At 37.3% G+C, this 20117-nt stretch overlaps 1 protein-coding gene across 3 annotated transcripts in view; it reads right to left on the minus strand.

The window, feature by feature from the left end:
* Window positions 1-1232: 1232 nt before the first annotated feature.
* LOC127948652 (sorbin and SH3 domain-containing protein 2) overlaps window positions 1233-20117 on the minus strand; it is a 92320-nt gene continuing 73435 nt past the window's right edge. For 2 of the 3 annotated variants that reach the window (XM_052545238.1, XM_052545240.1), the window contains 13 exons: window positions 18919-19002; window positions 16970-17026; window positions 15556-15602; window positions 14408-14583; window positions 12280-13965; window positions 11270-11331; window positions 10980-11026; window positions 10433-10547; window positions 10205-10333; window positions 9924-10094; window positions 4166-4203; window positions 3948-4054; window positions 1233-3606 (listed from right to left, as the gene is read on the minus strand). In XM_052545238.1, coding sequence (XP_052401198.1) covers window positions 3545-3606; window positions 3948-4054; window positions 4166-4203; window positions 9924-10094; window positions 10205-10333; window positions 10433-10547; window positions 10980-11026; window positions 11270-11331; window positions 12280-13965; window positions 14408-14583; window positions 15556-15602; window positions 16970-17026; window positions 18919-19002 — 2781 coding nt within the window. In that variant the 3' untranslated portion in view covers window positions 1233-3544. The other variant, XM_052545239.1, reaches the window with a different exon arrangement.

The following is a 20117-nucleotide window of genomic DNA, read 5'->3' on the forward strand; positions in this document are numbered from 1 at the left end:
TATGGGCCTGAAGAGGGGACTCACTGCTTCTGTCCTTATTTGGTGAGTGAACAATGTGGAGGCTTGTGAAGTCTCACAGGCACATTCTTTTATTACCAATCTGGATCACACTGTTACACTTTTAAGAAGAGCCCTGTTCAGTTTTCTCTCATTTTTAAATCTTCTCCTCTTGTGTGGCCTAATTATACTCTTCCAATCTGTATAGTAATTCTAAACTCAAGGCAGCAGACATGGATTCAAATGTAAACTCTTTTCTGTTTCCTTCCATTGCTTTTCTCAGAGACAAACAGTTGGGCTTACTTCTCCTCTCATCTTATCTGGTCCATTCCTACTTTTCTTTCTTTTGTTTCAGGCCACTTTAAATATATAAACATAAATAACTGAGCTCTATTATAATATATGTATATTCAGGTTTAACATCAATGTAACGATGTAACCACAAAGACATTGCCAGAAATCAGATTTCAACGTGCCAGATTGATTTATTCCATAAAAGGTTTTCAGGGATATGGCCAAACTGGATAAAAGTCAATGACCGTAAATCCTTTATCCTTTTTTTTTTTTTTTTTTGGTTTAATGTTACTAAACTAAAAGCTTGACCTGTGTGTTACCAGTTCACAGAAATGAACACATCAGCATTAAGTCGATCAAAAGTGAAAGTAAAGACTTTTCCATTTCAAATAAATGCTGTTTTTTTATTCAAAAGGATTCCTGAAAATAATAATACTACTACTACTAATAATAATAATATATAATTTCTTAAACATCATGATTTCTTCAGGATCTAAAGACTAAAGTCTTTACACTAAACACTAAAGAATGCATTAATGACTGCATTAATTTAGCTTTTTATCATAAGAATAAATTAAATTTTTAAATATATATTAAAATACAAAACAATTAAATAATAATGTTTGACTATAAAACTGTATTTGCTGCATTTTGTTTGAAATAAATGCAGCCTTAGTAACTACAAATTTTTTTTTTTACTAATAAACGTTGTAGTTTTATAATTTAATGTCATGTAAAAAATACTTAATGTCCATTAGTGAAATCATTTTGTTAACCTGTTTTTTAATTTATTTTTTTTAATTTTTTTTTACAATAAATAACAATTGCTTTACTATTTAATTTTTTTTTTTTTTTTGGTGCAGACAAAACTTAAAAGGTTGCAAAATACTTGAAAAAAATTTAATCCCACAGTTTGTACAGGCAATGATAAACAGAGAGGCTTGAATAACTAAGCAAAAATTTATTGGATATGGAACAAAAAAGAGATAGAGAGAGAGAGAGACAGAGAAAGATAGAAAAAGAAAGAGAGTGAGAGACAGAGAAAGAAATCTTTATTTGAAAGTGAGCAGGTTAAACTTGATTCTCTCAAGCTCACCAGCTCATCAAGCACACACATCAAATAACACTATATGTTGTTCAGTCAAAAGGCTATACGGAAAAAGGCAAAAAATGTCTTCCAAAAAATCCACTGTCTTTAGTAGAGGACAGTAGTTTGCAAACTGTGACAAAAATCTCCTAAATCCAGTTTGACTAGAGTGTGCATCAGTCTCCATCCTGTACTGAAGAAAGTCCTTTATTAGTCCCCAATAATCCTTTTTGTCTATTTTTTGCATACGTTTTCTTTCTTTTTTTGCACCAGAGTTGTTGAAGAAGAAATTTGGCACATGTGATGAAGTATTAAGGGCTAAAACAGATGAAAGAAAGCAAAAGTGAGAAAGGAAGGGCTTTATAATGCAAGTGAAACTCATGTACAGTACAATACAAAAGGACAAATAAAGAATCAGCAAACAGCCGTGAAGCTGGAAAATGCAAACAGTGTTATTAAAACATTTTAAAGCTGAAGTGTGTCATTTCTGTCCCATCAAACATTATTGCAATTGTTTTCAAACAGGTTTCCAAAACACTTCCCATCTGCCATTGGTCAGACAAACAGAAAGCCCCGCCCCAAACTCAAACCATTGATTGTGCTCGGATGAACAAAGCTATAAATTATTCAACCTATGAAAGGTTTACTTACAGTAGTTGTCCCTGCATATTAATCTACAAAAGGAGATTAATTATTTATTACCCAAATTCTTACACACTTCAACTTTAAGAAAAAAAAAGTAGAACCGATAAATGTTTAAGGTGCTTTAAGATTGCTCTGCTGTCTGTGAAATTCATAGACACACTTTTCCTTATACTAAATATACATACTTGTAAAAGCCAATGCAACAAAAGCTTTATGCTTTCAGATGAGAACACAAAAAGTGATACACTTAGTGCAGAAAATACTGATACACAAATCCTTCGAAAAACTTAACATAACACTGAACGTCAGACAAGCATACAGACATTCATCAAAGACCAACAACTCTCTCTATTATGTTATATGATGCAATTGTAAAAGAGTGAATCTCATGAGAAACGTGGCAGATAAATGACATCATTTAAGTTTTATATCAGAGATCAAACTTTCGAAATTACGTTTTAGATAAATTAGTTAATTTAGGTTAACAAATAAGAAATGGAAACATCAGAGCAGGCTCACCTTGTTGTTGTAACATTGTTGTCAATCATTACTAAAACAAGCAATGATTTAATATTGATTTACATTTTTGTTTGTTTTTTTATTTTTTATTATTTCTTAATTTTTTTTTTTAAAGGTGGTTCACTGACACCTGGTTTACAATTCTTAAACTCAGTCTGTTCATAAAATTCACAAGTAAACATTAGAAAAAAGTTCACTAATCAAATATTTGTTACCAAATTCCATAAAAGCATCTTTTCTTCCCAGAATATCAATGCACTTTCAACAGACAACTTATACAAATACCCACAATGCACTGATTACATTATCCTATGGTATATGAATGATTGCCACTTCAGCAACAGCAAAAATTGCTCAATGACAGTTATTTTGTAATTCTGTATGTCAAAAGTGTTGTTACCTATACAACTGTTTAAAGCACATCTGGTCCTATCACTTATTGGTTTTGGCCACACACAAGGGGAATGAGCAATTTCATAATTGTCCATGATTTCACCTTTAGCTAATTTTAATAAAACTATCCATCCTCATCTATAACCAGTGGACTCTATTGCTATTAACTTTGTAATGTTTAATACACAATACTCACACACACATACACACACTCAGTTGAACACTGATGCCTGAGGTTTCTTCTCAGACACACTTTCCCATGTGTCTACCATTTATACTGATCTACTGACCTCACTCAATACCATGGCTGCTTCAATCCTCGCCATACTAACTCTAGTGCATCCTGAAAAATTACAAAATGCCAATATAACAGGAAAAACTTTCCTGAATGAGCTGTATTCAGAATAGCAGATGAAAGAACAATAAGGAGACTCTGTGATGGCAAAAAAAAAGCTCAAGGTGAAATAAACTTCAGTTGTGTGGACATGACAGAGCTAAAACTGCTGTGGTTGTGAACACACTCACACATATGGACACACACACTTTCTCAAAGGTGAGGTGCCTTGTTGGCCCTACACAGTAGGCACTGGAGTGGCCATATTTGTGCCATTAAAGCGGTTTAACATAGTTTCCTGGGAACGTTCCAAATAACTTGGTTCTCCGAGAGGTACCTAAAAAAAAAAAAGAGACTATCAGCAAAGCATGATTACATTACATAATGCATAAAAGATGATAACATAATGTACATTATGTACAAATGTATTTGAAATTTATGTTTTGTAACAATGTAAAAGTCTTTTTTAAGCAGCTTTTAAATATTGATCAATTGTATACATCCTTGCTAAATAACAGCATTAATTTATATATATATAAAAAAAAAATATTACTGACCCCCAAAATTTTAATAGTAGTGTACATACATTTAATTTATTAAGTCATACTGAGTAGTCTCATTAATAAAAAAGTATATACCATTTGCAGAGATGCTGTAATTTAAAAAAAAAAAACGTACCCACAAACCAGCCATCATCACATTTTTCGATAACATCAATAACGTCCCCATCCTTCAGCTCCAGCTCATCCTCATTACGAGGCACATAGTTGAACACAGCTCGGAAGCTTAAGTGAAATTAAAATAATTTACATTTGTAAATGTGCTGTTTATGTTCTGATGGTGAATAAACAAAATAACAGTGAAACGTATCTGAAAAATTTTAAAAGTGTACTTACGGGTCACCACCTGAATGCTGAGAATCCTGCATCATTTTCTGAGAGAAAGAGAGAGGGAAGTGTCAGTATGGTGTGCATACAACACTTTAAGGTGTCAGAATATCATGCCAAATCCAGCCACAGGATGTCATAGTGTGAGACTTCATCGTCGTCACAGAGTTTAGAGAAGACCTGTTGTGTTACAACACACACAAAGAGGAAATCCACCCATGATGCGTCCAGAGAATTAGAAAAGGGATTAGAAAGGACTTCATTTCCCAGTCTGCACTGCTGCTAGTGTCACAGCACACTCCATCCTACCCTTCTTGCTCTACTGGGTGATAAACAGGGAGATAAACAGCGCCTCCTGGTGGAAATGGGGCTAAGTGGTGGCTTACCCTCAACCACCACTTCCTGATTATAAACTGTCTGCAAGAATCAAATTCAAGGCAACCAATCAGAGATCAGCACGCTCATACAAAATCCATCTCAGTGTTATTTACAATCTCATTTTCAGTCTTAAGCTTAATACCAATGTTAATTCTATTTTAGTTAAGTCATTCCTTGAATTATTAGGGATGTGATAACTTCAGTCCAAAACATAGTTATACATATAAAAACGCACCCTTCTCACACACACTATTATTAATACATGCCATATTTAAAATAATGAAATGATGAATATAAAAACTGTCATGTATCTTGCAATAAAAAGTCATATTAATCACTAGCTGTTGACCTAGCTAAAAATCTGGTGTAATGCAAATGTAAAAATTTTTTTTTTTTTTTTTTTTTTTTTTTTTTTGCAGTTTAAGGTTCAAAAAACATTATTTTCCACATACTGTACATTATTGTTTCTCCTCTGTGCCCCGCCTTTCTTAAATGTGTGGATTTCTACAAAGCTCATCGGTATGAAAAGCGAGGTGCATGCTGATTGGCCAGCTATTCAGTACATTGTGATTGGGGTGGTGAATACCTTAAGCTTGTGAAATGTTACGTCCCTTAACATAAAACTGAAACAATGTCATATATCCCATTTAAGTACCCATCTAATAAGTACAGAAATGCAAGGATACAGATATTAAAATCTTGTACACAAAAATCTGTCATTAGTGAAAAAATTAAATAAAATAAAAAAATCTGTAATTCTGTCACTGTATGTTATGACTCATTAACAATAAATTGCTCATCTTAAAATTATATACTGTTTGGTATCAATTAAAAATAAAAATAATTAAAAATAAACACTAATAACTAAAACAATAATTGCAAATGCTGCAAGTGAGTTTAGCCACCAAATTATTTATCTAAATTCTTAGGCTGTCCTCGACTAAGGAATTTTCTGGTCGACTAGTTGTCGTACATTTGAAGCATTAGTTGACTAATCGCACGTTTATTAACAAACCATTTAAATCATTATAATGAGCCTTTAATTGCCTACATAGCCTAATAAGTGCTCAAGAACAAGCATAAAGCTTGCCACAGTGTACAGCAGAAGTAATGATTATGAATGTGTCAGGGAAAAACGGTAAGGAGACCGCATTTACATTCACAGAGACACAACTCAAGTTCACAGAGACAGAGATGGCAGAAAGCACATCCTGTTTGCTTTCATTATTTTACAAAAGTACGATTTGTTGTTATTGTGAGTGCAAAAAAAAAAAAAAAAAACCCAACAACCCTTGAGTCTTTACAGATTTGAAGGATTTATTACTCTTATCCATATGACAAAAATAAGAGAGTATTTTAAGAGCAAGTGAAGCACCTGCGCCTCAATCTGTCCTGCAGTGAGCACTACTGATCATCTTCCACACGCTACACAGACACTTCAATAGTGCACATTTCTCAAGCTTAACATTAGATTAAGTGGCCATGTAAAGTTGCTAATACATATTTCAGATGATAAGCCATATTTGAGGTTGATGAATGATAGGCGAGAATTTGGATGTCCTGCCTGATGTATTGTATTACCATAGACTTGCTATTAGCAATCTGTCCATCACAAACTGCATGACTTCGCAAATGTCGATTAAGGCGGGCGTACACGGTGAGATAGGGATGGTCGGAAGATTATAAGTCCACGCACACGTCACGAGTGAGTTTATCTGAAAATCGTACAGACGAGGTGATATACGACACGATTTTACGACCTGCCAACTTCCGAAGCAATCGCACGAAGTTAATAGGTGCGTTCAACCTGAAGCAGCGCTGCACAGAAGGATCACTGTATGACATTAAAGGACCGTGAGAGCGATAAGGCCGGGCATACACTGTGCGATTTCTGTGCGATTTCGGCAAGGTACCAACTCACACTGTACGAGTAGATCGCATGCGATGTAAAGCCAAAGCTCACGATTTTTATGCGCTCACTGTACGGTCCGATCTTGGAGTTGCGATCTGATTGCTCACACTAACGGCAAACGATGCACGAAAATGCTGAAAATCGGCCCGACCTGAAAAAGAGTTGCACGAGTCAGAATTCGGCTCAAAATCGGATGAAAATCGCAGAGTGTATGCCCGGCTTAAGAGAGCACACGGATCCAAAGCAGTCGAATCGCTCCCGCTATACTTTGATGTCATACAAGTGATCAAGTCGAACGCGTGTGTGAAAATCGCACTGTGTATGCCCGCCTTTAATCAACTATTCAGCTTGCAGAATTTAACATCCAATGTCCAATTGTATTGATATATTTTGCATGGCAACAGAAAACACCAAAAAGGCACCATAAAAGTGGTTTATATGTCGCAGCTTGGCTCTGCTCATCAGGAACAGCTTGGAAGCTTTATATTTCTATTGGTGGTTTGGAACAATATGAGGATGCATATATAATAACAAAATTTTCATTTTGGGGTCAACTAGCCCTTTAAGAACTTACTTAAAACCCTTGTAATTGTGTCAAATTAATACTTCTGCAACACAAGCCTCTTTTTTTCCCCTGAGTGTTCAAGGTGCATAACCATATGATCTTACTTTTAATCTTTGTTTAATGTTGAAAACGTTACAGGTTGTATCACATGCATCACACAGCAGCCCTGAATACATTGTTTTGTTCATTCTTTTTACCTTAATCTTAGGAGAACGAGGCTGTGAACGTGGGGAGAGAGGAGGAAAAGAGGGCTGAGTGGAGACTACAGACACAGAGGATGGAGGAGGAGAGGTGAGGTGTGAAGGAGACCTGGGAGGAGATGGGACGTGGTCTGAAGAAGATGGAGGAGGAGAGGGAGTGGAGGGTGGAGAGGCTGGAATAGTTGGAAGAAGAGGCTGGCAGGAGGAATAAAGAGGAGGATGCAAAGAAGGAATAGGAGATGAAGGAGGAGATGGAGGGATTTGGGAGAGATGGGGAGGAGGAGAGTGGGAGGAAGGGATATTTGAGAAAATAGGAGTGGAAGTAGGAGAGGAAAGGTGAGAGGATGGAGGAAGGGGTTGCGGAAATGAGGGAGGTGGAGAAGGAGATGACTGATAGTTAGAAGGGAAAGAAATAGGCAAAGAAGTAGGAATATTGAGAGTCGATGAAGGAGGAGGAGGAAGAGGGATTGGGGAGTTTGGAGGAGATGGAGGAGGAGTGGAGAGAGATAATGGAGGGAGAGGAGAGTCTGAAGGAGAAGAAGCAACTGAGGTTTGGAGGACAGACGAGGAATAAGGCACCAAAGGAAGAGATGAAGCAAGAGGAATAGAAGAAGGAGGAGGACATGGAGTAGCTTTGGAAGAAGACGGTGGAGAATAGTGAACAGCAGAGGCAGATGATTCAATGTGTGATGGAGAAAAACTAGTGGAAGAGAGAGTAAAGGAGGAATTAGGCATGGGGGAGGTGGAGAATGGCAGAGATGGAGTGATGGAGGAGGAATCAGCCTGGTAAAGAGAAAGACAGAGCTGTTCAACTACAACTTTCACAACTTTGAACTAGATTGTCAAAGTTATACACACAACTAGTGTGACAAAGACTATTAAAAGGGGCCATATCATAGTTAACGGGATTTTCCTTTATCTTTTGAAACAGGATTGAGGTAGCTATATATTTATGTTCAGAAATATTTACCACGTAACCATCAGTTATCGTATTAACCCCCTGTTTTATTATTTTTAAAATTGTCTTTTTTTTAGAATAGTGAGAATAAGACTGTTAAACACTGTGGCAAATAGAATTTGAGGGATAAAATAAGCTCTATTGCCCTGAAAATAAATATAAATCTGTAAATATTGTTTTCTTATAGTAGACCTGTTTCCCCTATTCTTTTTTTTAAGCAAAATTGTTATCTAGACACCTTTCCAAGCTATGGACCCTGCTTAAGACCAGCAACCAAAAAGTAACCCTTATTTCTTAAGTCATTTACAAGTCTCTTCACACCAAGGACAATAACTGTAACAATAACTAAGGATTTAATAATCATTATAATTCCATAAGAATGGGGAAGCTCACACCACAGCTATAATAATAACAGCAGAAGAACAATATAGCTGAAATCATTTTCTTTTTTGATTAACTCATGAATGATAAACGCATTGACAGCCAATAAGACTCCATTGCTTGAGCATTTAAAGCAGCAGACAACAATGACTGCAGTATATGCTTATAACATAACAGAACGTTATAATCATGGAGTGGGCATACATTTGTGGAATTTAAGTTTAAATTAAAAAATTTAAGTTGAATATGGCCCCTTTAATTTAGTCAATGAACATGCAAATAATGTTCTGTATAATTTTTTTTTTTTTTTTTTTTTAGTATTTAAAATGTAAAAATTGTATCGTTAAACTTAAGGTTATAAGAGATTTCACACCACCAGACTATCATGCTTTTGTCACACTGCATGTTCTACCTCTTTTTTTGAAACCATTTCCAAGCCTGATCTGTTGTTTGTTTCATCATCCTCTTCCTTTATGTACAACTCAGGAAGTTCCTCCCATTTTATAGCTTCTACTGGACTGTAAATCTCTGTTTTCTCATTCAAAAGGACTGACAGCAGCTCCTCAGCCTTTTTCTCATAGATATCATGATGTTTATCCAGTATATTTTCTGATTTGTGGCTTGCGCTGATGGACAGTGGCTTATCAGGTAATACTTCTCGTTTAGCCATGTTTTTTGATCGACTGGCCAATCGGAATTCAAGTTCATTATAAAGTTGATTTTTCAGAAACATTGACATAAGTTCGCCATGTGGGTCAGGTTTGTTTATTAGCTGGGATGGGTCATGGTTTTGTTTCAAGCTTTGCTCCTTTAAATACATGTCTTCTAAGAACTTTTTACCATCATGCCCCTTTCTTTCCATTCCTAACAGAGCTTGATTATGGTCTGTAATCTGTTTCACTGGTAAACCAAATGTTTCTGGTACATCTATTGCTGTCAGTTCATCTCTGTAGAGATGTTCATGAGAATAAAGCAAAATATTTGAGAACTCTGAAGTAATTGGTCCTTGGCTAGGAAAAGGGGAGCATTTTGAGGAAAGGCTTCTTGGTGGGGTGGACCTTCGCACAAGTGGAGGGGGGGACTGGGGGCCAGCGTAGTGTAGATTGCTGGGTAATGGAGGAGGGGTGGGTGGGAGTGGACTGCCACAAGAAGATTGGCAAGTGGTAGAGACACCCAATGTTAGAGACAGCCATTCGCTAGTGACTGTCTGAAGGTGTGTCTTAGTGGCAGAATCAAGACACTGCAAATGGGAGGACTCTGTATAGTCCTTGAGCAAAGGAAAAAGAAATCAAGGAGACTGGTTTATGAACTTATTGGACTTATAGGACAGACTTTGTGGAGGTGACGGTCAAAAACCGATGCTATAGACATACCTTATGTGCCCTGTATGTGTGCGTGTCTCCTTGGTGACTGGGGCTCTTGGAAGGAGAGCCCTTGGTCACATCGACATAGGACATTGGGAAAATGCCCTGCTTGTTTGAACCAGGAATCTTTCCTTCATACCAATTCTGATCCACCTTCCTTAGCAGGATCACTCGCTCCCCCTACAACAGCAAAAACATGCATGCATGCTTTAAATATGCAATTCATGGTGGGGTGCGATAGAGAGTGCACGACTGAAAGATGGTAGTGTGATACAGGGGTTTATACTCACCTTTCTAAGAGAAAGCTCCACGTTAGTGTCAGCATTGAAGTTGTATCGTGCTATGGCTTCTCCCATCTCTCGAACCTGAGCCGGAGGAGGAGGCCTGACAGGCTGCCTCCGCTCTGGAGACGCCACCTTCTGAAGGAGAAAATGAGAGAAATAACGAGGAAGCGAGAGGGAATGTGATTAAGCATGTGTCAGCAGTTACTTCAATAAAATAGATTATTTCAAATTTACCTCGACATAAGAGATGGGGAAAATCCCAATCCGTCCTCTGTGTTCCCCCTCATACCAGTTACTGTCAATCTGTCTGATGATGCTGACAGCATCACCTTTCTTAAAGGAAATTTCCCTGCGATATGCAATAAACATGCATATGTGACCATGAACATTCATTACATATATAATAAAGAGAACATTTATACCAGTGACTCGCCTAAATCTATATTCTGTATATCACATTTCTAATTTTTCTACTGAAGCAACCAAGCTGACAATTTCATGCAATGACACTGAGCTCAGAGCAGGATTGCTGATCCAGAGACCAATTTGACATAAAGCAAGTTAGTATGCAAAAAGCACAAGAGCAAAAACTGCACAAAGGAAAATGCAAAACAAAATGAAATAAAAAGCTTTGAATGGATAGGCAAGAGTAGAATTAATTAAACACACTTTCACAAACAAAAAGCTGACTTAGCTCTTTGTGAATTCAAATTCAGTGAGATGCTGTGATGTTATCTGCATGCGCCAGACAGAGTTTCTCAGATTAATTATATATACTCACTTTGCAGACTGAGCTTTAAAATCATAAATAGCCCTGGCAGACTGTTTCTGATGGAGGAGAGAAGACAATATTAGATAGGTCGTCTGCTTGGAGGCCAGCAAAAAGACCATCAGCTATCCAACATTTGCATAGCCAAGCCAAATACGAGGTTAAAGGGGTCATGGGATTTATGGTATAAAGCAATAATGATTCAGTATTTAAGGTCACCATATAATTATTTACTAATCATTGTTCTTATTAAATTAAAACTAATTAATGTAAAAATGGAATGAGTAAAGCAGCATTTTTACCTCTCTTTCTGGCGTGGGTCTTCTGCTTTGTGGTGTGAGACGTCCTGCATCAGAGCCCTGATCTGTGGAAACAGAGAAAACGTCAACCGAAAGAAAACTAACCGAAAGAGTTCATGGTGGCAACACATGCATTCCATTGGTGTCAAAAGGAAAATGAGACTTCTTTAAAATTATACAAATATTTATTTCAAATTTAGGGTAAAAAAAGAGGGATGATCTGGATATACACAATATGACATAAAATGGCATGCACTTGACCTAAAATAATGGCCCAAATATTAGTCATCATAGAGCCATTTGTAAAAAAAAAAACCAAATACATACAAAATACAGTACATACAAAGCAAGCAAATACGCATATGTACAACAGTATTTCATACATCAGAAAAAAATTAAAATAAAACAACAACAACCCAAAAAAAATAAAAAAATAAATAACACAATGGTAAGGGCACAAAATCAAAAGTCAAAATTTAAGCTCGATGAAACACATCATGCATATACTGGATTGACATTTAGTGCCCCAAAAACTGCTAATACTTCTTTTCCACATTTATCATTATAAATGAACAGAAAGAAATAAAATATTACATGTATTCATAATCAGAGCTTTTGTGTTAGCATTAAAGCTAACTATTAGCTAATGTACTATAAAAAGAACAAAAACATTGAAAACTGATTTTTGTCCATTGAAATACTTTCTAGAATGGGAATCTCCCCCCAAAAAACGAGCTGACTTCTTCTTTATTTATGGTTCTAACTCAATTTATGAACATAGGAAATCAAAGGACTCCGCTTAAAAAAGTCAGTCAATCTAAATATACTATAATTTATAATTACACAAATATAAAGATTGGACACTTGGTGCCATGATAATGACGCATTCTGTTTAGGTGAAAAAGAAGTAAAAGCACTTGCATGTTTTTGGTAGGGAATGCTTGAGGTAATGATATGAGGATTTTGCAAAAATGATTCGAAACAAAAGGAAAACTCTTGAGAACTAGCTGCACCTGAGTAGCAGTGCACATTAGCATTAGCATTATGCTGGTTGTTGTTGGAGGCGTCTGTAAGGTGGTGTTGCTGCTGGTAGGAGGCACATTGGTGGGCTCCATGGTAAGGCTGGTTGACATTGAGCGAGGAGGGGGAGCCGGACCCTCTCTGTGCCCGCAAGGAGGAGCTACGTTTGGGCACGTCTGGTAGCAACTCCTCCAATAACCGCCGCAATATGCTATCATCTGGCAACCTTGCTGGTCCCTGCCCCCTTTCCGCCCTTATGTGGTCATAAATGTCCTGCAAAGCGGCATCTAAAGCCTCATAAATTGCGGTTTTGGATTTTGGCCGACCGCTTCTGCAGTGTCGCCGTTGGGTTGGTGGGGAGCCTCGTTTCCGGCGGAAAGGCACAGGGCTGACCAGGAAGGCCAGTTTTGAAAGGCCTGACTCACTGGGTGACTGTTGCGCTAGTGGAGACGTAGCGGCAGTGTGGGACTCCTGCCGAGCCCTTTCTTGTTGTCTCTCGTGTTTTAGCATGGTGGTGAATCGTGTATAGGATGCAGGGCAGCGACCCTTACAGGAGCTGATGAGGTGGCGGTGTTGGTAACCTTGACTCTGACCCACACTCTGGTGGAGGTGATGGTGGCGGTGGTAACGTTGTCCATGATGATGGTGTCCATGATGGTGATGCTGCCCAGAACCGAAGAAGCTTTCCGATGAGGTAAGTGAGCAATGATCCAGGTCGCTCTCGCTACACAGTGAAGACCCTTCTATGTGGACGTCACTCATTTCGGAGGCACATGCGTCTTGCTCACTGTCTGAGTAGTCTTGATGCTGCCTCTGGTTCTTCCCATAAATTTGCACCAGGCTACTGTTGTCTTGTCCTGGTCTTGGCTGTCCCTCAGGGGGACTTCGAGCCCTTTCTGGAGGATCCTCCTCCTCCAAAAGTGATTCCACAGAAAAGCGTCGTTTGGGACAGCTGCTGGCCCTCGAGGACCCTGGTGTGGTGGTGCCTGATGGGGCATTTTCATCACCAAGGTCTGGCATGGACTTGGATTTCTGGATAAGCTGTTCATATTCCGATATACGGTTTGGGACCATTTGTCGTGGTACCTCATTACCAAAAGGTGCCCATCCGTGGAGGTTGTGCCTCTGTTGTTGTTGTAGCCGCTCCAGCTCAAGGATTCTTGCACGTACAGAACGGATCACCTCTGAGGGCAATAATTGTTCTCTGTCTATGTGGTGCATTTTCTTGTAGAGCTGAAGGAAACCTGGAGCATCGTGTGGCATCTTACGCCGGTGATGTCGGCGCCCCCTGGGAGATGAGGTAAGACTTTTTACTTGAGGTTTCTGTGGAGTGTCTTCATCAAGCAATGAATCTGCACTTTCAGAGCGAGTGGTAGTCACAGAAGTGGACGCTCTCCCATTATTATTAGCACCATGTCCATCAGACAGCAAGTCATCACAGCTGCGTGATTTGAGCCGTGGTGATGAAGGAGTCACGACAGATTCATCGTCAACACTACTCCAAGTCTCCGCAGCTTCATGCCGGCCTGTCTGCCAACCGTTCTTGAAGCAGATGGAGCGCTTGGAGCCACGCCAGGTTGGTGTGGAGATAGTGAGGGAGTCTGAGGAGAGATGGGAGGAAGGGCGCTCCATACCTGGAGAGCTCATACAGGAGGAGAGTGACTCACTAGCGTCTCCAGCTGTGAATTAAAATAACGTCCAATGCAGCATGACAAAGAGGAGACAGGAAAGCTGGTTAGTGAGCTCAGCTGAGTGAGAGAAAAACGATATCAGTAAACGTGACAATTAGTGAGAATGCGTCAGTATAGTTAAGATAGACAGAGGAGAATATGCAGTTTCAAGCAGTTACGATCATCTAAAAATTGTACACAGGTAACAACCACAAATGTGATGATCTAATGATAGAATAAGAGAAGTGCGGTCTTTTCGGTTTCTGGCACAAATCAAACAAAACATTCTGATAGAATGGTAACAGAACAAATCCATCAAACAGTTCCTCTGCACAAAATAATGGAGTCCTAATTTAATATGTCATTAGACAATAATGCATAATCTAAATGTCTTCAACAGATTCGATCAGTTTAGCATGTTCTGTTCGAGTTTGAGTGTGTCTGAAATTACCTTTGGGTCTGGATGGTGAGGAGGGCGAGGAACGTATGGTGGGCTTCTTCAGTGTCTGTGCTTTACTGGCATCCAGTGGGCGGGAAAACACTTGACTGACATTCTGCTCACTTCCTGTGTTGGCTTGAGTGACAGATGGTTCCGACTTTCGCCTTGTCTTGTAGTCACTCGCAGAACTACGAATCCCCAAAAATCCCAGATCAATAATGAAATAAAATAACAAAAGAAAAACATTATTAATGACTTTAAAGTTTTATAGAATTACTGAATACTTTAATGCAACATTTTATATAACATTTAAGGCCAAATATACATAATTAAGGGACTACCGCTGTAATTTTATAATACAAATGACTAAGCTATTTATGCCATTTTTGAAAATGGAAACATCACCCAAAGTGATCCAGCTAGTGGACAATAAACCATTTTACTTATATTGACAATGACACTCTGAATACAGGGTCTTCTACCCATTAAATATTCCAAAATATGGGTTCCCATATCCAGTACTCTATAGATTCCATATGAACAGCAAGTGTTTTTGAGCTAGAAATTATCCGTAGAGGGTATGAACAATAAATCTTCAAATACACACAACAGTATGGGATGTCCAATTCATATATATACAGTATATACAATACATATACAATATATATATATATATATATATATATATATATATATATATATATATATATATATATATATATACACATATATATATATACACAATATATATATATACACAATATATATATATATATATATATATATATATATATATATATATATATATATATATATATATATATATATATATATATATATATATATATAGTGTTCCTGTAGCTCAATTGGTAGAAGGTGATAGGTAAAAATGTATAGCCTGAAAGCACTGTAAGTCGCTTTGGATAAAAGCATCTGCTAAATGCATAACATTTATTTATATTTATTTTAAATTTAATATACACACACAGCAAAAAAATAAAAATAAATAAACAGTGACAGAACTTTTAAAACCTGAGTAAATTAAATTAAACTGAAGATGCTCAGGTTCTGTCCTCCAATGGATATCCAAAGGGCATTTCTCTGAGAAATTAAAGAGCCTGAGTGAGAAACACTGATATAAGAATGAAAGGGAAGCTTACCTTGTAGTGCCGTCAGGTCGTTCGGAAGGCGAGAGATAGAGGGATGACTGAAAGAGAGCAGACAACAAAAGAGAAGAGTGAGATCCATGGGAACAAAGAAGTGTAACACTCCCGTGCTGCGCTACAATCTAAACCTTCCCCCCCGCATGCGCAAAGACAGCCGTGACTGCTGAGGGTTCCACATCTCTCAATCCCACCTTGAAGGACTATAAAAAATGAACTTTGACCTCCGGTAAGAATAAAAAAGGGCCAGGGCCCCACAGTAAGCGGAGACCAACAAAAGCCAGAGAACAAAACAGTACAGATCCAGAAAGGCTGCACGTGGCACCAGGTCACAAGAAGCCCCGTCTATTATGTTGTCCAGGATGGCCACGCCTCCTTTCCTTTCACACAGCCTGGGGTGAATTTGAACAAATCTGAGCACATTACAGCAGTCTCTGGTGTTCATTCAGGCTTATCCATGCGACTTGGATCAGAGAAAAGAAAGGACTCACTTGCTGACAACACAGCATTTTTAACACACCAATTCTGATTGGTCAAATAAGAAGCGTTTAAAAAAGCCAGTTCACAGGCACAGGAGAGAATGCATTTCAGTAGTACTTGTGAGCATGTGACTCTTCTCAAACAACATATTTTAAAATAACAAACCTATAAAAACTCCCAACACAGACATGCACATAAACACATTCATTCATCAGAGGAAAACTGTAAGAGAGAGAGAGAGAGAGAAAAGAAAATTCTATCATCATTTTTGTATCCTCATGTCATTCCAAACCTGTATGATTTTCTTTTTTTCTGTGGAACATGAATTAGTAGATTCTAAGAAATATCTCAATGTCTATACAATGGAGGTTAAACTAAAGTCAAACCAGTGTTTCTAAATATCTCTTTTGTGTTTTGCTAGAAAGATCAAGTCAAGATCAAGAATGACATCAGGGGGTGAGCAAATCAAATAATACAAAAATACATTCTGATTTAAAAAAGCAGTTATGAAAAAGCATTTGTCGGTGTTCATTATTTAGCTATATTTTTCAGTAGTGTCATTCCAGGAAAGCGCAAATGAAGTTTCACATTTAGTTTAGTGTTTGTTTTATTAAAATGTACACATGCAGCGTAGATTTTACCCTGAACATTCTAACTTGCAGATTTCTAGTAAAAACTACAAAAAATAAAATTAAATACATGTTCTTGACACTGAATACATTGCAACATTTTTCACTCAACAGAGTAAACACTACTCTAATAAACTAAAAATAAATATTTACACTATATTGGTACATTTTTTTTGGCATTTGTTGTTTGCTAAATAAATGATGGAGCAGGAGAAAAGGCAATAGGAAAGGAGAAAGAAGGAGATATAATACAAACAAACAGCAAAGGAAAGATGGATGCATGGACAGGAAGGTAGATTTACCTGTGCCACAGCATGTGTGGAGTAGTCAGGATTATAATCCAACCTCTTTTTAGGAGGCTAGGAGCCCCATCACCCGAACAAACGAACGAACAGCACAGGGGTGAAGAGGTGAAGATGAGGTGGAAAAGCAGGTGCATCATGGTAAAAAGACACATGTGGAGAGAGTGACAGCATTAGGGGCATGGAGAAACAGAGATCACACAAAACAAACACAGTGTACAAACAAACGAAGGGTGAATACAGTGAACCTTGGTGTGTTAGTAAGTAACCGACTACACAAGTGCCCAGGCATGCTTCACCTACCTTACACACACACCGCTGCTTGTGTGTATAATACACACAATGATGAAACTACATAAAGGTTTCACACATATTTTGCTTGTTTACATATGATAGCAGCACACTCAATCAGTAAACAAGCCAGTGTGTTTATAGAAGCTGGAGGAACTGTGCATAAATATCTCATTTATGAACATACATTGGCCTACAACATACATCATTTTTAATTAATTGTATTGCATTAGATAAAATAAAATAAAAAAATTCCTAAATTTGGAACAGATTACACTCCTCTTAGTCACCTAATATCATTTTAGGGGATATTGGCAACATTGAAAAGTCTGGGGTCAATATGATTTTTTTTTTATTCGGTTAATGTTAAAATGGTGCACAATGCTAGTTGCTAAAAATACAATGTTAAATGCAAAAAGGAAGCAGGAAATGATGAAAATCAGCATTGATCGTTTTTCTATATATATTTACAATTTACTGCCTTTTCATGAATCACTTACACTTTGTTTGCGGTCAGTAAGGTTTAAAAAAGCAATAATAATAATAATACGTTCATTAGTCACTAAAGACATTTATAATGTTACAAAAGTTTATTATTTCAAATAAATGCTGTTCTTTTGTACTTTCTATTCATTAAACAATGATGGGACATTGAAGACTGAAGTAATGGTTGCTGAAAATTCAGCTTTGCCATCGCAGGAATAAATTACATTATAAAATGTTTAAATGTAATAGTATTACAGATACTGTTTTTACAATATTTTTGATCAAATAAATGTAGCTTTGGTGAGCATAAGTGACTTGATGAGTGTTCGCAACATAAATCTCCATAGATCCTGAAGGTGAAGCATATCCTTCCAAATTAATACTTAAAAATTATACATAGTAAACAATTAATTATAATAGCGCTCATACATTTTAGTGAATTTTTAAGTGAACTATTATTTTACCTTTGGCCACCAAATCATCAATACTTGGTTGCATTATAGTAGTAGAATACATGCTGAACTAAATAAGTTGTCTATTCTTTTAGTATTAAGACATTTTTGATGTGAAAATATTCATTTTGAAAGTGCAATGTTTATATGTTGGATGCATGGATTAAGTGTCCAAATCCTTTTTAGTGCCACTGCAAGTCTTTTCAAAACTTTAGACTCGATAGTGTTTTCTGCACAGGTTCTGCAGCTGTGAGAGCTTTAAGCAACAGAACAGAACAGGTGTGGGATACAGCAAACAGAGCCAAAGTAAAAACGCAGTGTTACACAAAGTTAAATGTTAAATGACATTCTTCTAAAAACAACATTGTACCCCATAAATTGAGTACCCCATAAGTTGCTCTTTTGGTGAGAGTTTTGAAAACAGTGCATAATTATTTTCTTTAAATATTAGCTTTGGGATTAACATCAGGCATATCATACGTGTCTGATGCCTCACCCGCTGCCTCGAGCATTGTTATCGAGGTGATGTTAAATGTCTTTTTCCAGTTTTCAGTGTGCAAATAACACACTGAACAAGTCAGAACTGGAATTAGAAAAAAGTAACTACACACACACACACACACACACACACAGCTTGTCATTACACATCAACATGTGTGTACCGGACAAGGACATTATAGCCTACAGCATGCCAACCTGCCGCACCCTCACTCAACTTACCGGCCGTCCAAACTCCAGCTCGGAAAAGAATTTAAACCAAGGCTCATTCTCTAAATCTATGTCATCTGGGTTTAAATCAAACATCTGGAGCAAGAAGCAACATAGAAAAGAAGAGGTCAGGGAAAGAAGAAAAACAATGAAAGGGAAAGAGAGATGGAAATCAGGGTTAGGAGGACCAAAATATGCTGGAAGGACTGGTGAGCAAAGAACAGAGGAGGAAGATGTTGTGGGTCATCAACACTCTTTCTGTCACACACACAAAATGTGTAATGACAAATCATAACTATTAATAAGAATTAAAGAGATTCCAAAAACACATGCCTCATAACACCTGGAACATAAAAGAAGATATTTTGAAAAATGTTTGTAACCAAACAGTTTCAGGGCCCATTGACCTCCAAGGTATGGAGTAAAAATACACTGGTAATTCAATAGGAACTTAAACTATTTTGTTACTACATTGCTTCCAAATATGTTTTATACTATGCAAGAGAGAAGATATTTTGAAGAATGTTGTTCTGTGTGATATGAGTGTGCCTCTCAGAACTGTCCAAAAGGGGGAGACATTGTGCTTCTTCCACTCTTCTCTCTAAAGTCTCTCTCTCTTCCTCAAGCTATGACTGTACATGCTGAGAAAGCTGCCCACTCATTTTGCCACTTCGGACATCTACCGTCACATCCACTGTGTTTGTGCTGAGGGCAGTGCAATGATTCAACCTGCTGACATTTCTATCTCATTGTTCCCTAAACTGAGTCACTGTCCCGCTTTGTCTGACACTCTTCAAGCATTTTACATCTGCATTACAAAACAAAAGTTCAACTGCTTTCAAAGGAGACATAAAACACTGAGGGAACTCCTCTACTGAGGCATTTCATTTGTCTTGCTTTATTAGACAAACAGAATGAAAGAATGAGACATTGTTAGGGGAGTTTGGGACACACTGTATTGCTGGAAAATTAAAAACTGCATTGTCCCCATCATGACCACAGCACAACGGCTCTAACTGACTGCTTTTAGAGCAAACCTTTACCTATATTTTACTAACTACATGAACTAATACACAAAGGAAAAGAAAGCTTGCCCTTATGAAGCAAAAATATATTGCAGTATATTGGAAAATATCATGTAATATATTAGGCATATATTCTTATATATATATATTTATTTTTTCCAATATATTGCAATATATTGAAAGCTG

The sequence above is a fragment of the Carassius gibelio genome, chromosome B1, assembly GCF_023724105.1.
Source record: "Carassius gibelio isolate Cgi1373 ecotype wild population from Czech Republic chromosome B1, carGib1.2-hapl.c, whole genome shotgun sequence".
NCBI lineage: Eukaryota > Metazoa > Chordata > Actinopteri > Cypriniformes > Cyprinidae > Carassius > Carassius gibelio.